Source organism: Semicossyphus pulcher, unplaced genomic scaffold, assembly GCF_022749685.1.
Source record: "Semicossyphus pulcher isolate SPU_LCO1_2020_fin unplaced genomic scaffold, fSemPul1.0.p SCAF_24, whole genome shotgun sequence".
NCBI classification, from domain to species: Eukaryota; Metazoa; Chordata; class Actinopteri; order Labriformes; family Labridae; genus Semicossyphus; species Semicossyphus pulcher.
The window spans coordinates 3,934,464-3,948,413 of record NW_027211698.1 but is presented as its reverse complement, the minus strand read 5'-3'; the positions used below and the strand labels follow the sequence as shown (position 1 = coordinate 3,948,413).

Genomic DNA, 13,950 nt, shown 5'->3' with positions numbered 1-13,950 from the left:
AAACTCCACTCGGTCCGCAGAGTCCCTTTCACCTTTAAGAAGAAGCTACAGACCCAGCTCTTTATGAACACCTCTGACCTTAATGATATTGATGCTATTGATGACATCGAGGATCTTGTTGATGATGAGGGTTCAAAAAAAGCCTGTCAACACCAGCGTCCGATCGCACTTGAAGCTGTTTGTTGGCTCTTACTGACTTTCTTCCCTCCGAACGGAGACAACAAACTAAAATATCGTATATCTAAAAGAATGGCACCCTACTGTGTGACTGCAATCAATATAAAGTTATAACTTATAGTGAAATAATTATTAAGCTTTTTTATGGACACCTTTTTTTTACATAGTGGCTATAAATGTAGCCTAATGCTACTTTATGTGTTTCTAATCAATTTAACGGTTGAACAGATCGAGTTTAAAGCTCCTGTGAGGAACTCAGTTTGTGTTGATTTTGGCGCCCCCTGTGGACAAAGCCGTACCTCTTATCTCTCTGCTGATTTTGTCCTGGAAAATGTAAACAAAGGCAGCGTGCAGTTATTCGCTACGTCTGACACCTACCCCCCCCGCCAGCAGCTTCAGGCATTAAAAATAACTATATAGAATTAATCAGTCTTGTTGCTGATGGTCTGGTTTGCTTTTGTAGATCAAATAGAGTCATCAGAATTAATTTCAGTCAGTTTCATAACCAGCGAAAGACTCCTCACAGGAGCTTTAATAAGCTTATTCAGTACGTACCTTGTGATACTAATTTAAAAGTTTTGTTGCATTTGGTCCCAGAAATCCACGCTGGGCCGCTTGTTCAAAGGAAATCGTAGGCCTATTGGATCAGATCTTGATAACAGGATGTTCAAAAGAAAAAAAAAGTAAGTGTGGATAAAATCAGGAAATATAATCTTGTTTTTTAGCCGGATAAAACCTCCAGTTGGTTTTTGAAACTTTTGCGTAGGATTGGAATAACTTTGCCCTGATCCAAGAAGAGGAGGATTCAGGCTGGACTTGGACAAAATGTCAATAAACTTTCAACACTAGAACCGCCAGAGGTCACAGTATACCTAAACCCGCCAACGGGTAAAATGAACTCGCTATTAGAATGTATTGATTTTCAAGGTACAAGGTTAATTTATTTATAATTTAAAACACAAAGTTGTATAATGAAATGCTAGATGGTGTCTTTATGCAGCTTCCAAAATGACAACATGACAATGAAATATATATATATAACTATAAACTTTATTTGCAAAGCACTTTGTGAACACCACATATAGTCCAGAGACCTCCCACCATCAGACTCACCTTCACTCGAGGCACTAAGGAAATCTAAGGCCTGATTTACATTCATGCGTCTCTTCCTCTTATCCAGGTTGAATTGGAGTTTATGACTTGATGAGCAACTTGATGACACACAGTAGTAAAAAAAAGGCGTTGCCATAGCAACATACAATGTATCAATCTAGACGTGTGAAATGAACAGCACGAAAATGACGCGTTCTATATCTGGGTAAATTTGACCCGCTGGAGGTTTTCGGTATAAATGGCCATTTTTTAAATCTGGCTTTATGTTGACATTTTTTAACAATAGGGGGCGCTACCGAACACACATTTAGGAAAAGTCAAAGAGTGGGGGGCTTGAATATTCCCTGGGGAAAAAAAGTTGCTGCGAGTAAATTTGACCCGTTGGCGGTTCTTGTATTAAATTACTCAAACACAACATTTTTTCATCATCATGTTGATATTAAGATTTTTTCTTCTTTAAATTTTGCACTCTAATTGCTGAACAGCTCCCGTGACATAGAAGATAAAGAGATTTAGAGTTGGATTTAGGGTAATGTTTTGTCCTTTTATTTTGTGCTGATTTTGGCGCCCCCTGTGGACAAAGTAGGTAGTTTAAAGTCCCATTTAGAGCTCTGGTAATCCTTAGTCTGTATCTGGATCAGGTTGCTCCTAGCCGTTCTTCTTTGGAAAACCATGATAAAAGTAAGATGATTACCTGATCCTGGGATGAAAAAAAAGCGGTTTTCCCAATCTTATTCGGATTAAACCTTTTGAGCAACCGGGCCTTGAATCAAACTTTCAGCTGGGATCCTGAGTCTTTGGATCAAAGTTGTCTCAGCCCTTCTTTAAAGTTTTGAACAACAGCCGAGAACTGCATGGCCCCTTATCTGCATCTCTACTTACAGAAAAGGAGGACAGAAAGACTGAATCCTGCAGCTGGAGTCCAATCAAGTCATTAGGAGTGGGCGTGGCCTCAGCCAGGTTCTCCTCACTTAGCGTTGGTGAAAAGACAAACAGCAGCAGCTCTCTGAAAACCCCCCTAAAACTCAGGTTTTTGTGTGAAAAGTTGTAATGGGGTTCAGGGAGGTGGTTCAGTTTGTGTTTGTGCTTCTCCTGTCAGGTGGAAATCTCTCTGCGGCTTCACAAAACTTGTTTAATTTCAGCACAAATGAGACTCTGAACACACACGGACGAGTGGCAACAAGCGCACAGCTGCCCAGATCTCCTCAGACGACACATCATCAGTCAAACCGGACGGAGCACAGCGGCCGGGTCAGCTACCGCCTCAAGGTCTACCAGATCTGGAACCCGGCTGTGAGAAAACACAAACCGGTCCAGGGTCTTGTGGAGCAAAGTTTTCCAAACCCGCAGATATCAGAGGCCAGAGAGCTGACCTCGGAGCAGCAGGAGGCGAGGGAGACCGTCCAAGTGCACGAGCTGATCGAGCTGGTTCGAGGGCCGGATCTGAACCCGCCTGTCAAGCAGGAATTGAAGGTAATTTAAAAATCTTTTATGTTTCCATGTTTTAAGTTGAGTTTAATTAAATAAAAATTGTCCTAGGTGCAGGTGAACTTTGAGCGGAGGGTGCCTGTGTCGGCTGACAGCATAGCAGTGCGGTGCGGAGAAGGAAAGGTCACCGTAGAGGTCAAACAGAACTTCCTAGGTAATGGCTACTTGTTTGAAATCATCGATTTTCACAGCGGTGCATTAAAAGTGCTCTGATGTTTGGTCCGGTTAGAGGCCCGAATTGGACAATCGAATGTACCGGGTGAAGATGGGACACTCTGTGCTGATTACTGCAAATGGCACAGCGATCAATATTATGTTTCCTCTTATTTCTGCACTCCGAGAAGCAGCGTTTTTTGCTGCTGACTTTACAGTGGGAAACCTTCTTATTCGTCCTGTGCCTGAGTGTTATTGACTGCTCCTGAAAAAGAAATGGCCTTTTGTAATGGTTCTGATTTAAGCTGCTGCTTTTCCCCCCTCTGTTCTAAGGTAATGGTCAGTTAATCCGTCCGGGTGATCTGACCTTAGGAGGCTGTGCAGCTCTGGACACTGCTGACGACGTCGTGCAGTTTCAGGCGGAGTTGCAGAGCTGCGGCAGCACTTTGACGGTGTGTTTTCTGCTTCTTTAAGTGTCCAACTATTCTTGTGTACTTGGAAGAAAACTGATTCTGATTCTGATTAGATGACAGAAGAGGCCCTCGTGTACTCCTTTACTCTGACGTACTCACCAACACCCATCGGCAGAACCGTCATTTTAAAGACCAACCATGCCGAGGTGGTGATTCAATGCCACTACAGAAGGTAAAGCAGAGTAGCTGCAGCTCTTAGAAGACGTTGCATAGAGCGACACCTTTACTAAGAAACTTTTTAGGCTGTGATTGCAGGTTGTTTGGACGCATGTGTACAGACATAAGCTGTAAGAAGAGGTTTTAGACCGCAGCATTACACCGTTAGCATGCAATGCTAATACTGATATAATATAACTGTTTTTAATTGGTCAATCATCTATTAATTTTCTGCTACTCAACTCGTTCCAGACTGCATTACTTTAAGTATAGAAAAAAAGAGTTCTAACAATAGAGGCTGTAATATCACTCTCTTCAAAGCCACCAGACTCCATTGACAAAAATGCATGTTTAACTCGCCGGAGTTGCTGGCCTACTGCTGCCTAAATCTGTAAAAAATGTTATATTGTTGTGTGACTTTGATGTTTTACCAAGTGAGCATGCATCCAGGACAATTCAATTACACAAAGAAACAAACAAATCAAGGCAGAAGTACACCCGCAACCCCTGTACGCTTGCAAGGTAAAAATACCATTTTTATCAATGGAGTCTGGTTGCTTTCAACAGAGGCTGTTTCTGCTGTCAAAAAAGGATCTCACCTGAGCAAAACGGTGTGTCTTTTTAGGGTTTCTTCCCGTGAAGTTGTCAGACACTTAGACTGACAATCTGAGGCTGTCAGTTGCGAAAGAAGAACTTTTATTAAACGTACTTTGGTCAGCAACATTACACCGTTAACATGCAATGCAATTACTGCCTCCAATAGTAGATCGTATATGATAATATAAGTCATTTTTAACTGGTTTGAGATTGCATTACTTAAGTACTGAAAAAGTGCTACAACAGTAAATGTGTCACCTCTACTGGGTTTCTTTCATAATAAGGGGAATTTAATTATTTCATAAGTAGGCCCTATTTTTTTTTTTAACATATTTTTTGTCTAATAACGATAAATGCAAGAAAAATTCCCAAAAGCTTTCTTCCGAGCCAGAAACGGCTCTAACACCGTTCTCTTCAAAGCCACCAGACTCCTTTGACAAAAATGCATGTTTAACTGGCAGGAGTTGCTGGCCTACTGCTGCCTCTACCTGTAAGTTTGTTTATATTGTTGTGTGACTTTGATGTTTAACAGAATAAGCTTGCATTTAACACAATCCAATAACATAAAGAAACAAACTAATCAAGTCAGAAGTAGACCAGCAACCCCTGTACGCTTGCAAGGTAAAATCAACGTTTTTATTAATGGAGTCTGGTGGCTTTGAAGAGAGGGATGTTTCTGCTTTCAAAAAGGATTTCACCTGAGCAAAAACGTCTATATTTGTTGGGATCTTTTCCGTAAAGTTGTCAGGCAGTTAGACTGACAATCTGAGCCTGTCAGTTGCAAAATGAAAGACCTTTTAGTGGACGTACTTTGAGATTTAGTTAGAGCCATTACAGCCTGTTTTAAGGCTGCTGGCGGAAGTGATTTACAGGAGCAATTCCGGGATTTGTTTGTACTAATTAGTCATATAGACCTAAATATATGTAAAAATAGGGCCAAGAATTAAACGGCAGGCTCCCCCTTTAATACTTTTTAACCTCCATTCTACCTGGTATGAACAATATCATGACTCTAACATAGTGAGCCCTGCAGAAACAATCATTGTCTACCTGCGTTATGTTGTCATCTCTGTACTCCTGTCTCTCATTCTGAGTGAGAAGCACACTCCTCTTCTTCCTCCTTGATGAACCTCTCTGGTGAAATCCCCGTCCTTCCTGTAATTGTCCTCGCAGGAGGCACTACGTGAGCAGCAGCGCCCTGAGGCCTACCTGGTCGACGTACGCCTCCAGCACGTTGACGGAGCAGCAGCTGCACTTCTCCCTGCGTCTCATGACAGGTGGGAGAGAAAACGCGTCAAGAACAGAGACAAAACTTATGAGCTGATGTTTGTGTGGTGTGAAACTTGGATTTGCGGCAGACGGTTTGGCTAATTTCCCTAGCGACGGCGGCTAATTGCAATCACTCTGAGGCCTTGCAGACTTTTGCTGCGACTGTTTAAGATGCTAAGCAGCGGCTTGATAAACAAGCGGTGGAACTTTTGATGCATGGTGATGAGATGAAATTACAGGCCTCGCAGGCTGCAGCAGACCCAATACAGTGATCAATAAACAGCTGATTATACCGTCTAATTAAGTCCTACATGCTACATGTAGCGGTTGCGCCATCTTAGGAAGCAAACTCTAAAAGTTTTAAGCGACTTCTTTCATGCATCTGTTTCCCATCCAGGTAATGATGATGCTGCATCTGTAATTCATTTATTCCTTCTTTTTAAAGCACTTTCCTCTTATTGTTCCTGTATGTATTTCCCATTCACTGCCCCACTCTCCCCCACAGGCATCATTTAAGCTTCCTCTAATCAGATCGATGGCCCCAGCATTATTTTTCCACTTCTTCTGTATTCGATTAGAGGACTGGCAGGCGCAGAGGTCTTCCAGTGTTTACTTCCTGAGTGACGTGATGCACATGGAGGCGGCGGTCCTGCAGGGTCGCCACGTGCCGATGAGGGTGTATGTGGACAGCTGCGTGGCCACGGTGACCTCCGACCCTGCTTCTCAACCTAGCTACGCGTTCATCAGAAACCATGGGTGAGAAATTCATGCAGAATATAAACATTTTAAGAGCATTTATTGTCCCGTGCATGTGTTTATAAGTCTGAATCCTGCTCCTGTATTTTACCTTTTAAGGTGTTTAACTGATGCTAAGCTGACAGGAGGAAAGTCTTACTTCATGCAGCGGAGCCAGGAGGATAAACTTCACTTCCAGCTGAAAGCCTTCAGGTTCCACCAAGATCACAGGAACTCTGTAAGTACAGCGATGTGTTTATACTCTTTAGAAGTGCTGATCATGTATCATAGAGGCAGACATGCGACTTTTCAGGCTGTTATTCTTCCCGACTTTTCTTCTATTTTCCGCTCAAGCTGCAGAGACGATGTGGCCGCTTGATTCTCGCCAGACAAGGTGTTACTTCGACTATTTTTTTTTGTTTTGTTGGCACTTAATGCGCCCTTTAATTAAGTGTTGTTTGAAGGCCATAATCCCCTCTGTAGCAACACTATCTGGGATTAATTCAAATACGTTCCAGCTAAGGAAATGAGCGTCGTCTCAGGTGACATCAAACAGAGGAACTATAATATCCTGTATGAACGGAGCTGTGCCATAAATATGAGCCAGTATTAACTCATAACTTGGGCAAACATTGTTTTGGATGAATCTTAACGTGACGTTAACTTTTGCCAAAGAGGAAATCCAACTTCCAAATACAACAGGCTGCTTTTGAAATAAACTTAGAGAAATAAAATCTGTTTGAGGTTTTGGAGGAGTATGAGGGCCAGGGGGATATTGTATATTTTTTGTCTGTAATGCAGGTTTGTTTACTTTCACTATCCGTCATGACTGCGTCAGGTAACTTTCATGTGTGATGGTAACCTGGCTCAGTCTTTCTCCTCTATGAAGTCTGCTTCTTGTGCGCAGAGAAAACAGGCTAAAAATGCTCCGAGCTCCAAAAATGCATGCCTGTGTGAGCAGCAGAGCCAACAGGGGCTCAGCGCTGTGAATTGAGAGGGAGGAGGCCGTGAACTGCAATCTTATTTTATTTTTTTTTTTACAATAGCTGGGTTTACATCTTCCGATTCTAATCGTTTTAAAAGCCCAATCTGAATTAAAATGCTCCATAGACATCTCAACAGAGAGACATGTTTTGATGACTCGAGACTCAACTTGAGGCGTGATGATTCGGATGACTTGTGTGAGTTCATAAGTTTGAATGTTAGCTGTTAAATATAAAATGATAAAATTCAAGTTTCTAACTATCAAGTATGTAAGCAGCACAAACTGGGAATCATGATTGGACGACTCAAAAAGCTCCCCGGTATGTGATCGCTATGGCAACACGCGACATCAAAGCCCCCAAAGAGAAGCCTCATCAGTCGTACTCGTTACTACTCAATACGGTCTCAGAGCAGAACATCATCATGGCTGCGTCTGTGCCAAGATAATACAGATACAATTCACTGTCATACTTTGTGAACAGGTTATATAAACTGGCCAATAATATCACTATTAGACGAGCTGCTAACACCTTGTCTTTTCTCTTTATAAAGACCGGATACTACAGGTAAGAGTGCTGCATCTTCTTTTCATAAATTGATCAAATTGTACCATGTAAACAATTTGACTCGATCACGTTGCGACTGCGTTCTTCTGCTCATGCTGTCCGTCTTGACCGGTGACTGTATATAAAGATGGACGAAAGTGATGCCAAAATAGCCCCTGTGATAGGCGCTGCCAATAAGAGACCTTTATATTATCGGACAGCTAGATACGGCTGATACCTTGACGGCTGATACGTTAGCACACATGTTGCATGTACTAATGAAAACTTCTTGGAAAGGTTTCATCAGTGGATATGCAGTCTGTGCATTATTTCAAATACCAGAAATTTAAATAAATACTGATTATTGATGTTTTTAATGTCCTTTTAACGTCCTCATAGCTCTACATCACGTGTCACCTGAAAGCAACAACGCTCTCTGTTCCCTTCAACTCGCAGCACAAAGCCTGCTCCTTCCTGACTGAAGCTGAAAGGTCAGTTCGAGCATCAAGTTATCTATGTCTCTAAAATGATTTATTCAGTGTCTGATATATTCTGTCTCTGGACAGATGGGTGGCATCAGGTGGAGAAAATAAGGTGTGTGACTGCTGTGAGAGCAGCTGCAGCGGGCAGAGACGGAGGAGAAGTCCTGCAGCAGACGCTGGTACGGTTTACAGAAGCAACACTGCATCACACACCGGGGAACTTCTTTACTCAGAGGAGACGTTGTGGTACCATCTCCTGTGCATACAAGTTGTTTCTTTTTGGTGCAATGATCAAAAATGTATTACAAACATGTATTTTTTAGGTCAATTTGGCTTAGGGCAGAGGTTCCACTCATGTTTAAACAAGCTAATTAATTTGGCACACATGCCGTTTGGATTGATTCTGAGCTGATGCCTTTAATTATCCAACCGACCATTCAGCCTCATCCTAAATGGTTGGATCAGCTGGCTAAATGTGCTAAGTAGATCTTTATTTTACGAGCAGGGCTTCCTCCAGATGTGGAGTGGGAGGGGACGGCTGCGTTGGGTCCCATCCTGCTGGAGTACAGCATCCTGCAGGTGGAGCTGACTGAGCTTCTTCTAGAGCCAGCTCCTCTGCTGCAAACCAGTGAAGTGACCCAAGCAGGTAACATTAATCAGAAGCTCTCTTAATCACTGATGCTAGATGGGATATTATAATGTTTGTCCTCTGCTCCTCAGCCTCCTCTTCATCACTCGCACTGCTGAGTGGAGTGGGTGCAGCGCTGGCTGTGGTGTTGCTGGTTTTCATGGGTGCTGTCATCTGCAGCAGATCACGCAAACCCACTGGACATGATGTATCGACTTGATTAAAGAGAATACAACATTTATAACTATATTTTCTCCTTTTATTGACTAGAGCACCAACAACCAATAAGCACCTTACCTTTTTATTAAGTTAAGATAAGGCTTGTTCTTTAACCAGAAACTACCGTCAAACTGCTTTCTTCAAAGCCACCAGACTCCATTGACATAAATAGCAATTTTGCTTGCAGAACACGGAGGTGTCTATAATGCTGTTGTATCACTTTTTTTGTGTTTTATTGTGTTGTCAGGTTAAGAATTAACCATTTAAAACACCAAAGTTGCACAATAACAAACTAATTAAGCAATCCGAGCAGTCGGCGGGAGAGCAGTAAATCCATTTTCTGCAAGGTAAAATTACTGTTTTTTTAAATGGAGTCTGATGGCTTTGAAGAGGGCAACTTAAACGCTGTTTCTGGCTTTAAAAACGAAGTCTATCATGTTTAACATGAAGTTCTATCTCTGTAGAGATCCTTTCTGTTATGTGGGTTATGTTAAGCCTATAAGTGGCGCAAACATGCACTTTTAGTTGTGTAACTTGCAGAATGTCTGCAGCAGATGCCTTTCCTTGGTTGCATCTGCACAGTATTTTGCTCTGCTTCCTCTGCACTGTATTCCAGGTTAAGTGTTACAAGCCTGCCAGGGTTAAAAGGGGTTAAGCTGTAGTGTCCAGCCTTGCAGAAAATGACCTGGTTGTAAAAGGTATACAGTCTACAGAATGAGGTGGAGTATATTGGTCTATCAATCAGCGTGCTTTAATACCACGCAGGCAGGGTTCTCCACTGTTTTCAGCCATGATACAAAGAAATCTCTCGGTGAATGTGCTTATATATTTCATAATGTGCAGGGTGTGTCTGAAACATTTGCTAATATATACAAAAGGAGCCAAGAAAGGCAAGTGTGCAAGTTAGCTTTTTATGCTAAATTCATGCATTGATGATTTGTATGGCTAATTTTCACGGTGCTGCAGCTGGTTCAGACATCGCCCTGAACTCGGGGAGATAATTTAATACACACTATTACTACAGAGCTGCCATGTAATTCACTAAAGCTGCATGAGATTTTTCCATCTTTGTAGTAATGCACATCTAAAACAAAGAAAACCGCCAGAAAAATGGCATGAAAGAGCAGCGTCATTGGCCCCCTGCTGCGAGCTAAAACATAAAATAGCATCCCAGTAACAATGGTCATATTTTAGCTTCAGGCCATGTTCGCCTTTTCCCTTTAATTCCCCCCCTCCAGCTTTCTGCCAGTGGCGGGAGTATTCGTGAAATGGGGCTCATCATGAACTGTTGCTCACAACCCCGGGAAGACGAATAGACATAATTAAAAAGCCCATAAAGGCGAGAGCAGGGGCTTTTATTACAGTAATATGTGAAGGCCTCGGTTTAATGGGGTGTTTGTTCCTGTGTGCAGGGCTGACGGCTACGCTAGTTTACTGCCGGAGCGATGCTGACCCCCCTCCCATCTCCAACTCACCAGAGGCTAATAAAAAGCCACAGCTAACGATGCAATAGCAGGAAGTGTGACAGCGACAAGCAATGCACAAACAGAGGCACAGTGACAGACACACACACACCGTTCCCTGAAAAGAACCATTGAAGGTCTTATTAGGGGTTTTAGACAGAAAAGAATAGAAGGCAACAAAGAAGTAGGAACAACAAATGATTCACCACAGCAGTTTAAATCTGCATTTATAGATTTGGTTTTAATCACTTTGGGGCAACAAAACAGGCTAAAGAGACAGTGTTAGCATTGATTAGTGCAGCAGTATTTGAGTTCAAGCGAGAGGCGGTGCACGATTTTTAACACTAAACACCCATGTTGGTTTCCTGGGGCCAGAAGTGACCATATTTGGATGAGAGGCTTGAGCTGGAGGAGAAGGAAGGGATAGCAAATGCTAAGTTATCAGAGTTATACAGTTATGGCTCACTCGTTAGCTGGCTAATCGGTTAACAAGCTAAATTAACAAGCCAAGAATAGGCTACAGACTTTTGCTATTACCTGCTACTCATGAACAGTGTTGGGGGGTAACGCATCCTTTAGAGTACTTGGATTACTTTCGTTGTAGCGAGTAACGTAACACATTAGTTATTTAGTTACTTTTTCATAAAATGTAATCTCTTACTGTAGAAAAAATGCTGGTTTTCCTCGAAGCACTGTTTCTGTTTCTCTCCTACTTCTTTTCAGGTAGCCGCGTACCAGCAGAAGGTAAACACAGCTGTGTCAGTGCGCATGCATAGCTAGCTAACTCATATAGCGAGATGGCATCGAGGACAGCGTTTACTTTGTGGAAATATTCACATTATTCTACTTGTTTGGGTGAAAGAACAACATGACAATGAAATGTAAGCTGTGTCTGAAGGATAAGTGCTCGTCAGCTGTGAAGAGCTTGACTTCTGAAGTAGCATCTGCAGCTAAACACAGCTCCACAACACTGGTGGGACTAAGATCCCATGTTGTATTGTCATTGAAACAGCTGTGTCTAATACTATATGCCTCTGCCCAGTTCTCTGTCAGATTGTTAGCATAATAAAGAGCTGTGAAGGTTATATTGCGTCTGTCATTCCTGTTATTAGGCTGCAGAGTTACAGATTATGGGCCGTAAACGAGGCGATGCAATGACAGTTGAGTCAATACATTCAAAGATAGACATACAGTAGGCTACACGCCGTCCTGACAATATAACCCACGTGTAACGAGTCGCAAAGAGGGTTCAATTTCTGGTAAAGCAAAAAAAGTCCAACGTGTTACTTTTCTCAGTAGGTAACGTAACATGTTACTTTTAAAAGTAACGTAACCCAAAACTGCTAATATGTGCTAACATATAAATAAAGTTATACTAGAATTTCACTCACTGAATAAGCTGGAACAAAGATTTCATGGACGGTCTGTTAGTACTATTTAACTCACAACAAGACATCTGGTATTTGCTTGAAAATCTCTCCAAAAGGCAACAAACACAACCGAGAGGTGAATTAGCTATGGTGACACCTAGCAGACAGGTTGCAGCTCCCTCCTGCTCATGCCCCTTAATAATGCCTAAACATAACTTAAATAAGTGGGTTTTATAAAATCTGCATCTCATGCAGTTATCATGAATGGGAAAGTTAGCTTTAGAGCCCAAAACGGTTTTGTTGTACCAGGCTGTAAAGACGTTTGATTCTGCTGTTAAATTGGAGCTTTTAAAATGGGCTTCTATGGGGACTGACTCGCTTTAGGAGCCAGCCTCAAGTGGCCATTTGAGGAACTGCAGCTCACTTTTTAGCCCCAGAGGTTGCTGCTTGGTAAATGTTAGACACCTGTGGTTCCCCATAATAATCTCATCATATTACCCATAAATCCTTGCCACACTTCTGTTTTGGTGTGCACCAAAGATGTTTCCTTTAGAATTTAATTTAGGAAATGATGGCGAATCTACAACGCTTCATTTGGAGGAGTGAGATGCTCCATTACAGCCAGACTGCAAGCTGCTGAGACAAGTGTGTTTTTTAACATACAAAGCCTGCCTGCAGCTTTAAGAGGAGTCAACAGAGTGTAAAAGGTGATAATGTGTTGTTATGGCCGCGGAGAATCATCATCATCATCATCATCATCATCATACTGCAGATAGTCGCCCGCCCACAGATGTCTAACGGCTATGGTGGCATGGACCCAAGTTGACAAGCAAAATGGCAGAGTCCTGAATCAGCCATTTTCCCCCAACAGGATGTGTGACCTCAGGGCACACACACACACACACACTGCTCTCACGCACACACACAGGCCATCAAAAGTAATGGTGTGTGTCCAGTGGCAGGCAGGGAGAGTCTTCTCATGTCTGGCAGCCATAACGATATTATTGCTGTAGACGGAGCGTGCTGGGGAATATTGTTCCACACCATTGGTATTCTGCAGATGTCCACTCGTACCACACCGGCGCTGATGACAGACGTCGGCGTTAACACCAGACATGTTGCCTGATGATTTTGACAAGAAACCACAACATGTGGAGTCCTCCTCCAGAGAAGAAAACAGCAGTTTGAGACATGTACTTTTTTAAACAAAGACAGACACAGGTGGCCATTATTGAAAATCTAGTGCTGCATTATTACTTTAAGCCTTTCAAATTTAAGGTAGACAATGCTCTCATGACGTTTAAATCAGGCCTCTGAATTTAAAGCCACTGGAAACTCGAATCCAGAATAAACTCTAAACTAAATACTATAAAACCAATCATAAGAATCATAGTCATAAGGGGGCTATTTGGCTAAGTGTTAGCATAGGCCGATAGCCTTCTAAATATGTAATTTAAGCTCTTAAGTACATAACAGTAAGCATCTAAAAGTATTAAAACTATTGTCATGTAAGTCCCTTAAAGTCTTTTGTGATATTGGGTATGACTTGGACGCGGTTAAGCTCAGATATTATGAAAAGAAATCAGCAAACCAAGCTATTCGTCTGTTTACACCTAGCGTTAGCATTGTATGCGGCTGACTAATGATACACCTGCTGGTGTCTGGTGTCGTCCGCGGCTGTCTTCTTGAGTTTGGTGCTTTGCCAAGTTACGTAATAATCATACGCGCAAGCTAACGTGACACAGCCAACATTTAGCATTGCATTCGTAGCTTAAGATCAAATAGGAGCATCTCAGCTAACATTGCATGTGTATGCTAACTGCTAATTCTGATATGGATAGCAAAGCATTTTGTAACTCACCATTCATGGCAGATGGCTTCTGCTTCCTCCTCTTTTTCTGACTCACATGACTCAAATATAATTCAGGACATGCTAATGTGCGCTGTCACTGATTTGAAGATCAAGGTAGATGTCAATCAAAACATGATCTCTAATGCCTCCACAGTCCTGGAAAAGGGTTTATACAGCCAAATTAGCATTTATATTTTAACTAGATTTTTGGGTATTTTCATTTAGATTTTTATGGATGCCTAATGA

General features: G+C 42.1%; 1 protein-coding gene across 1 annotated transcript; it reads left to right on the top strand.

The window, feature by feature from the left end:
• The first annotated feature begins 2,340 nt into the window (after positions 1-2,340).
• Positions 2,341-9,020, top strand: LOC138603609 (zona pellucida sperm-binding protein 3-like). The gene is made up of 11 exons (XM_069675477.1): positions 2,341-2,763; positions 2,830-2,932; positions 3,265-3,383; positions 3,458-3,576; positions 5,331-5,434; positions 6,005-6,182; positions 6,282-6,399; positions 8,090-8,181; positions 8,257-8,351; positions 8,690-8,818; positions 8,893-9,020. The coding sequence occupies exons 1-11, from the start codon at positions 2,341-2,343 to the stop codon at positions 9,018-9,020; spliced, it is 1,608 nt and encodes a 535-aa protein (XP_069531578.1).
• Positions 9,021-13,950: the final 4,930 nt, after the last annotated feature.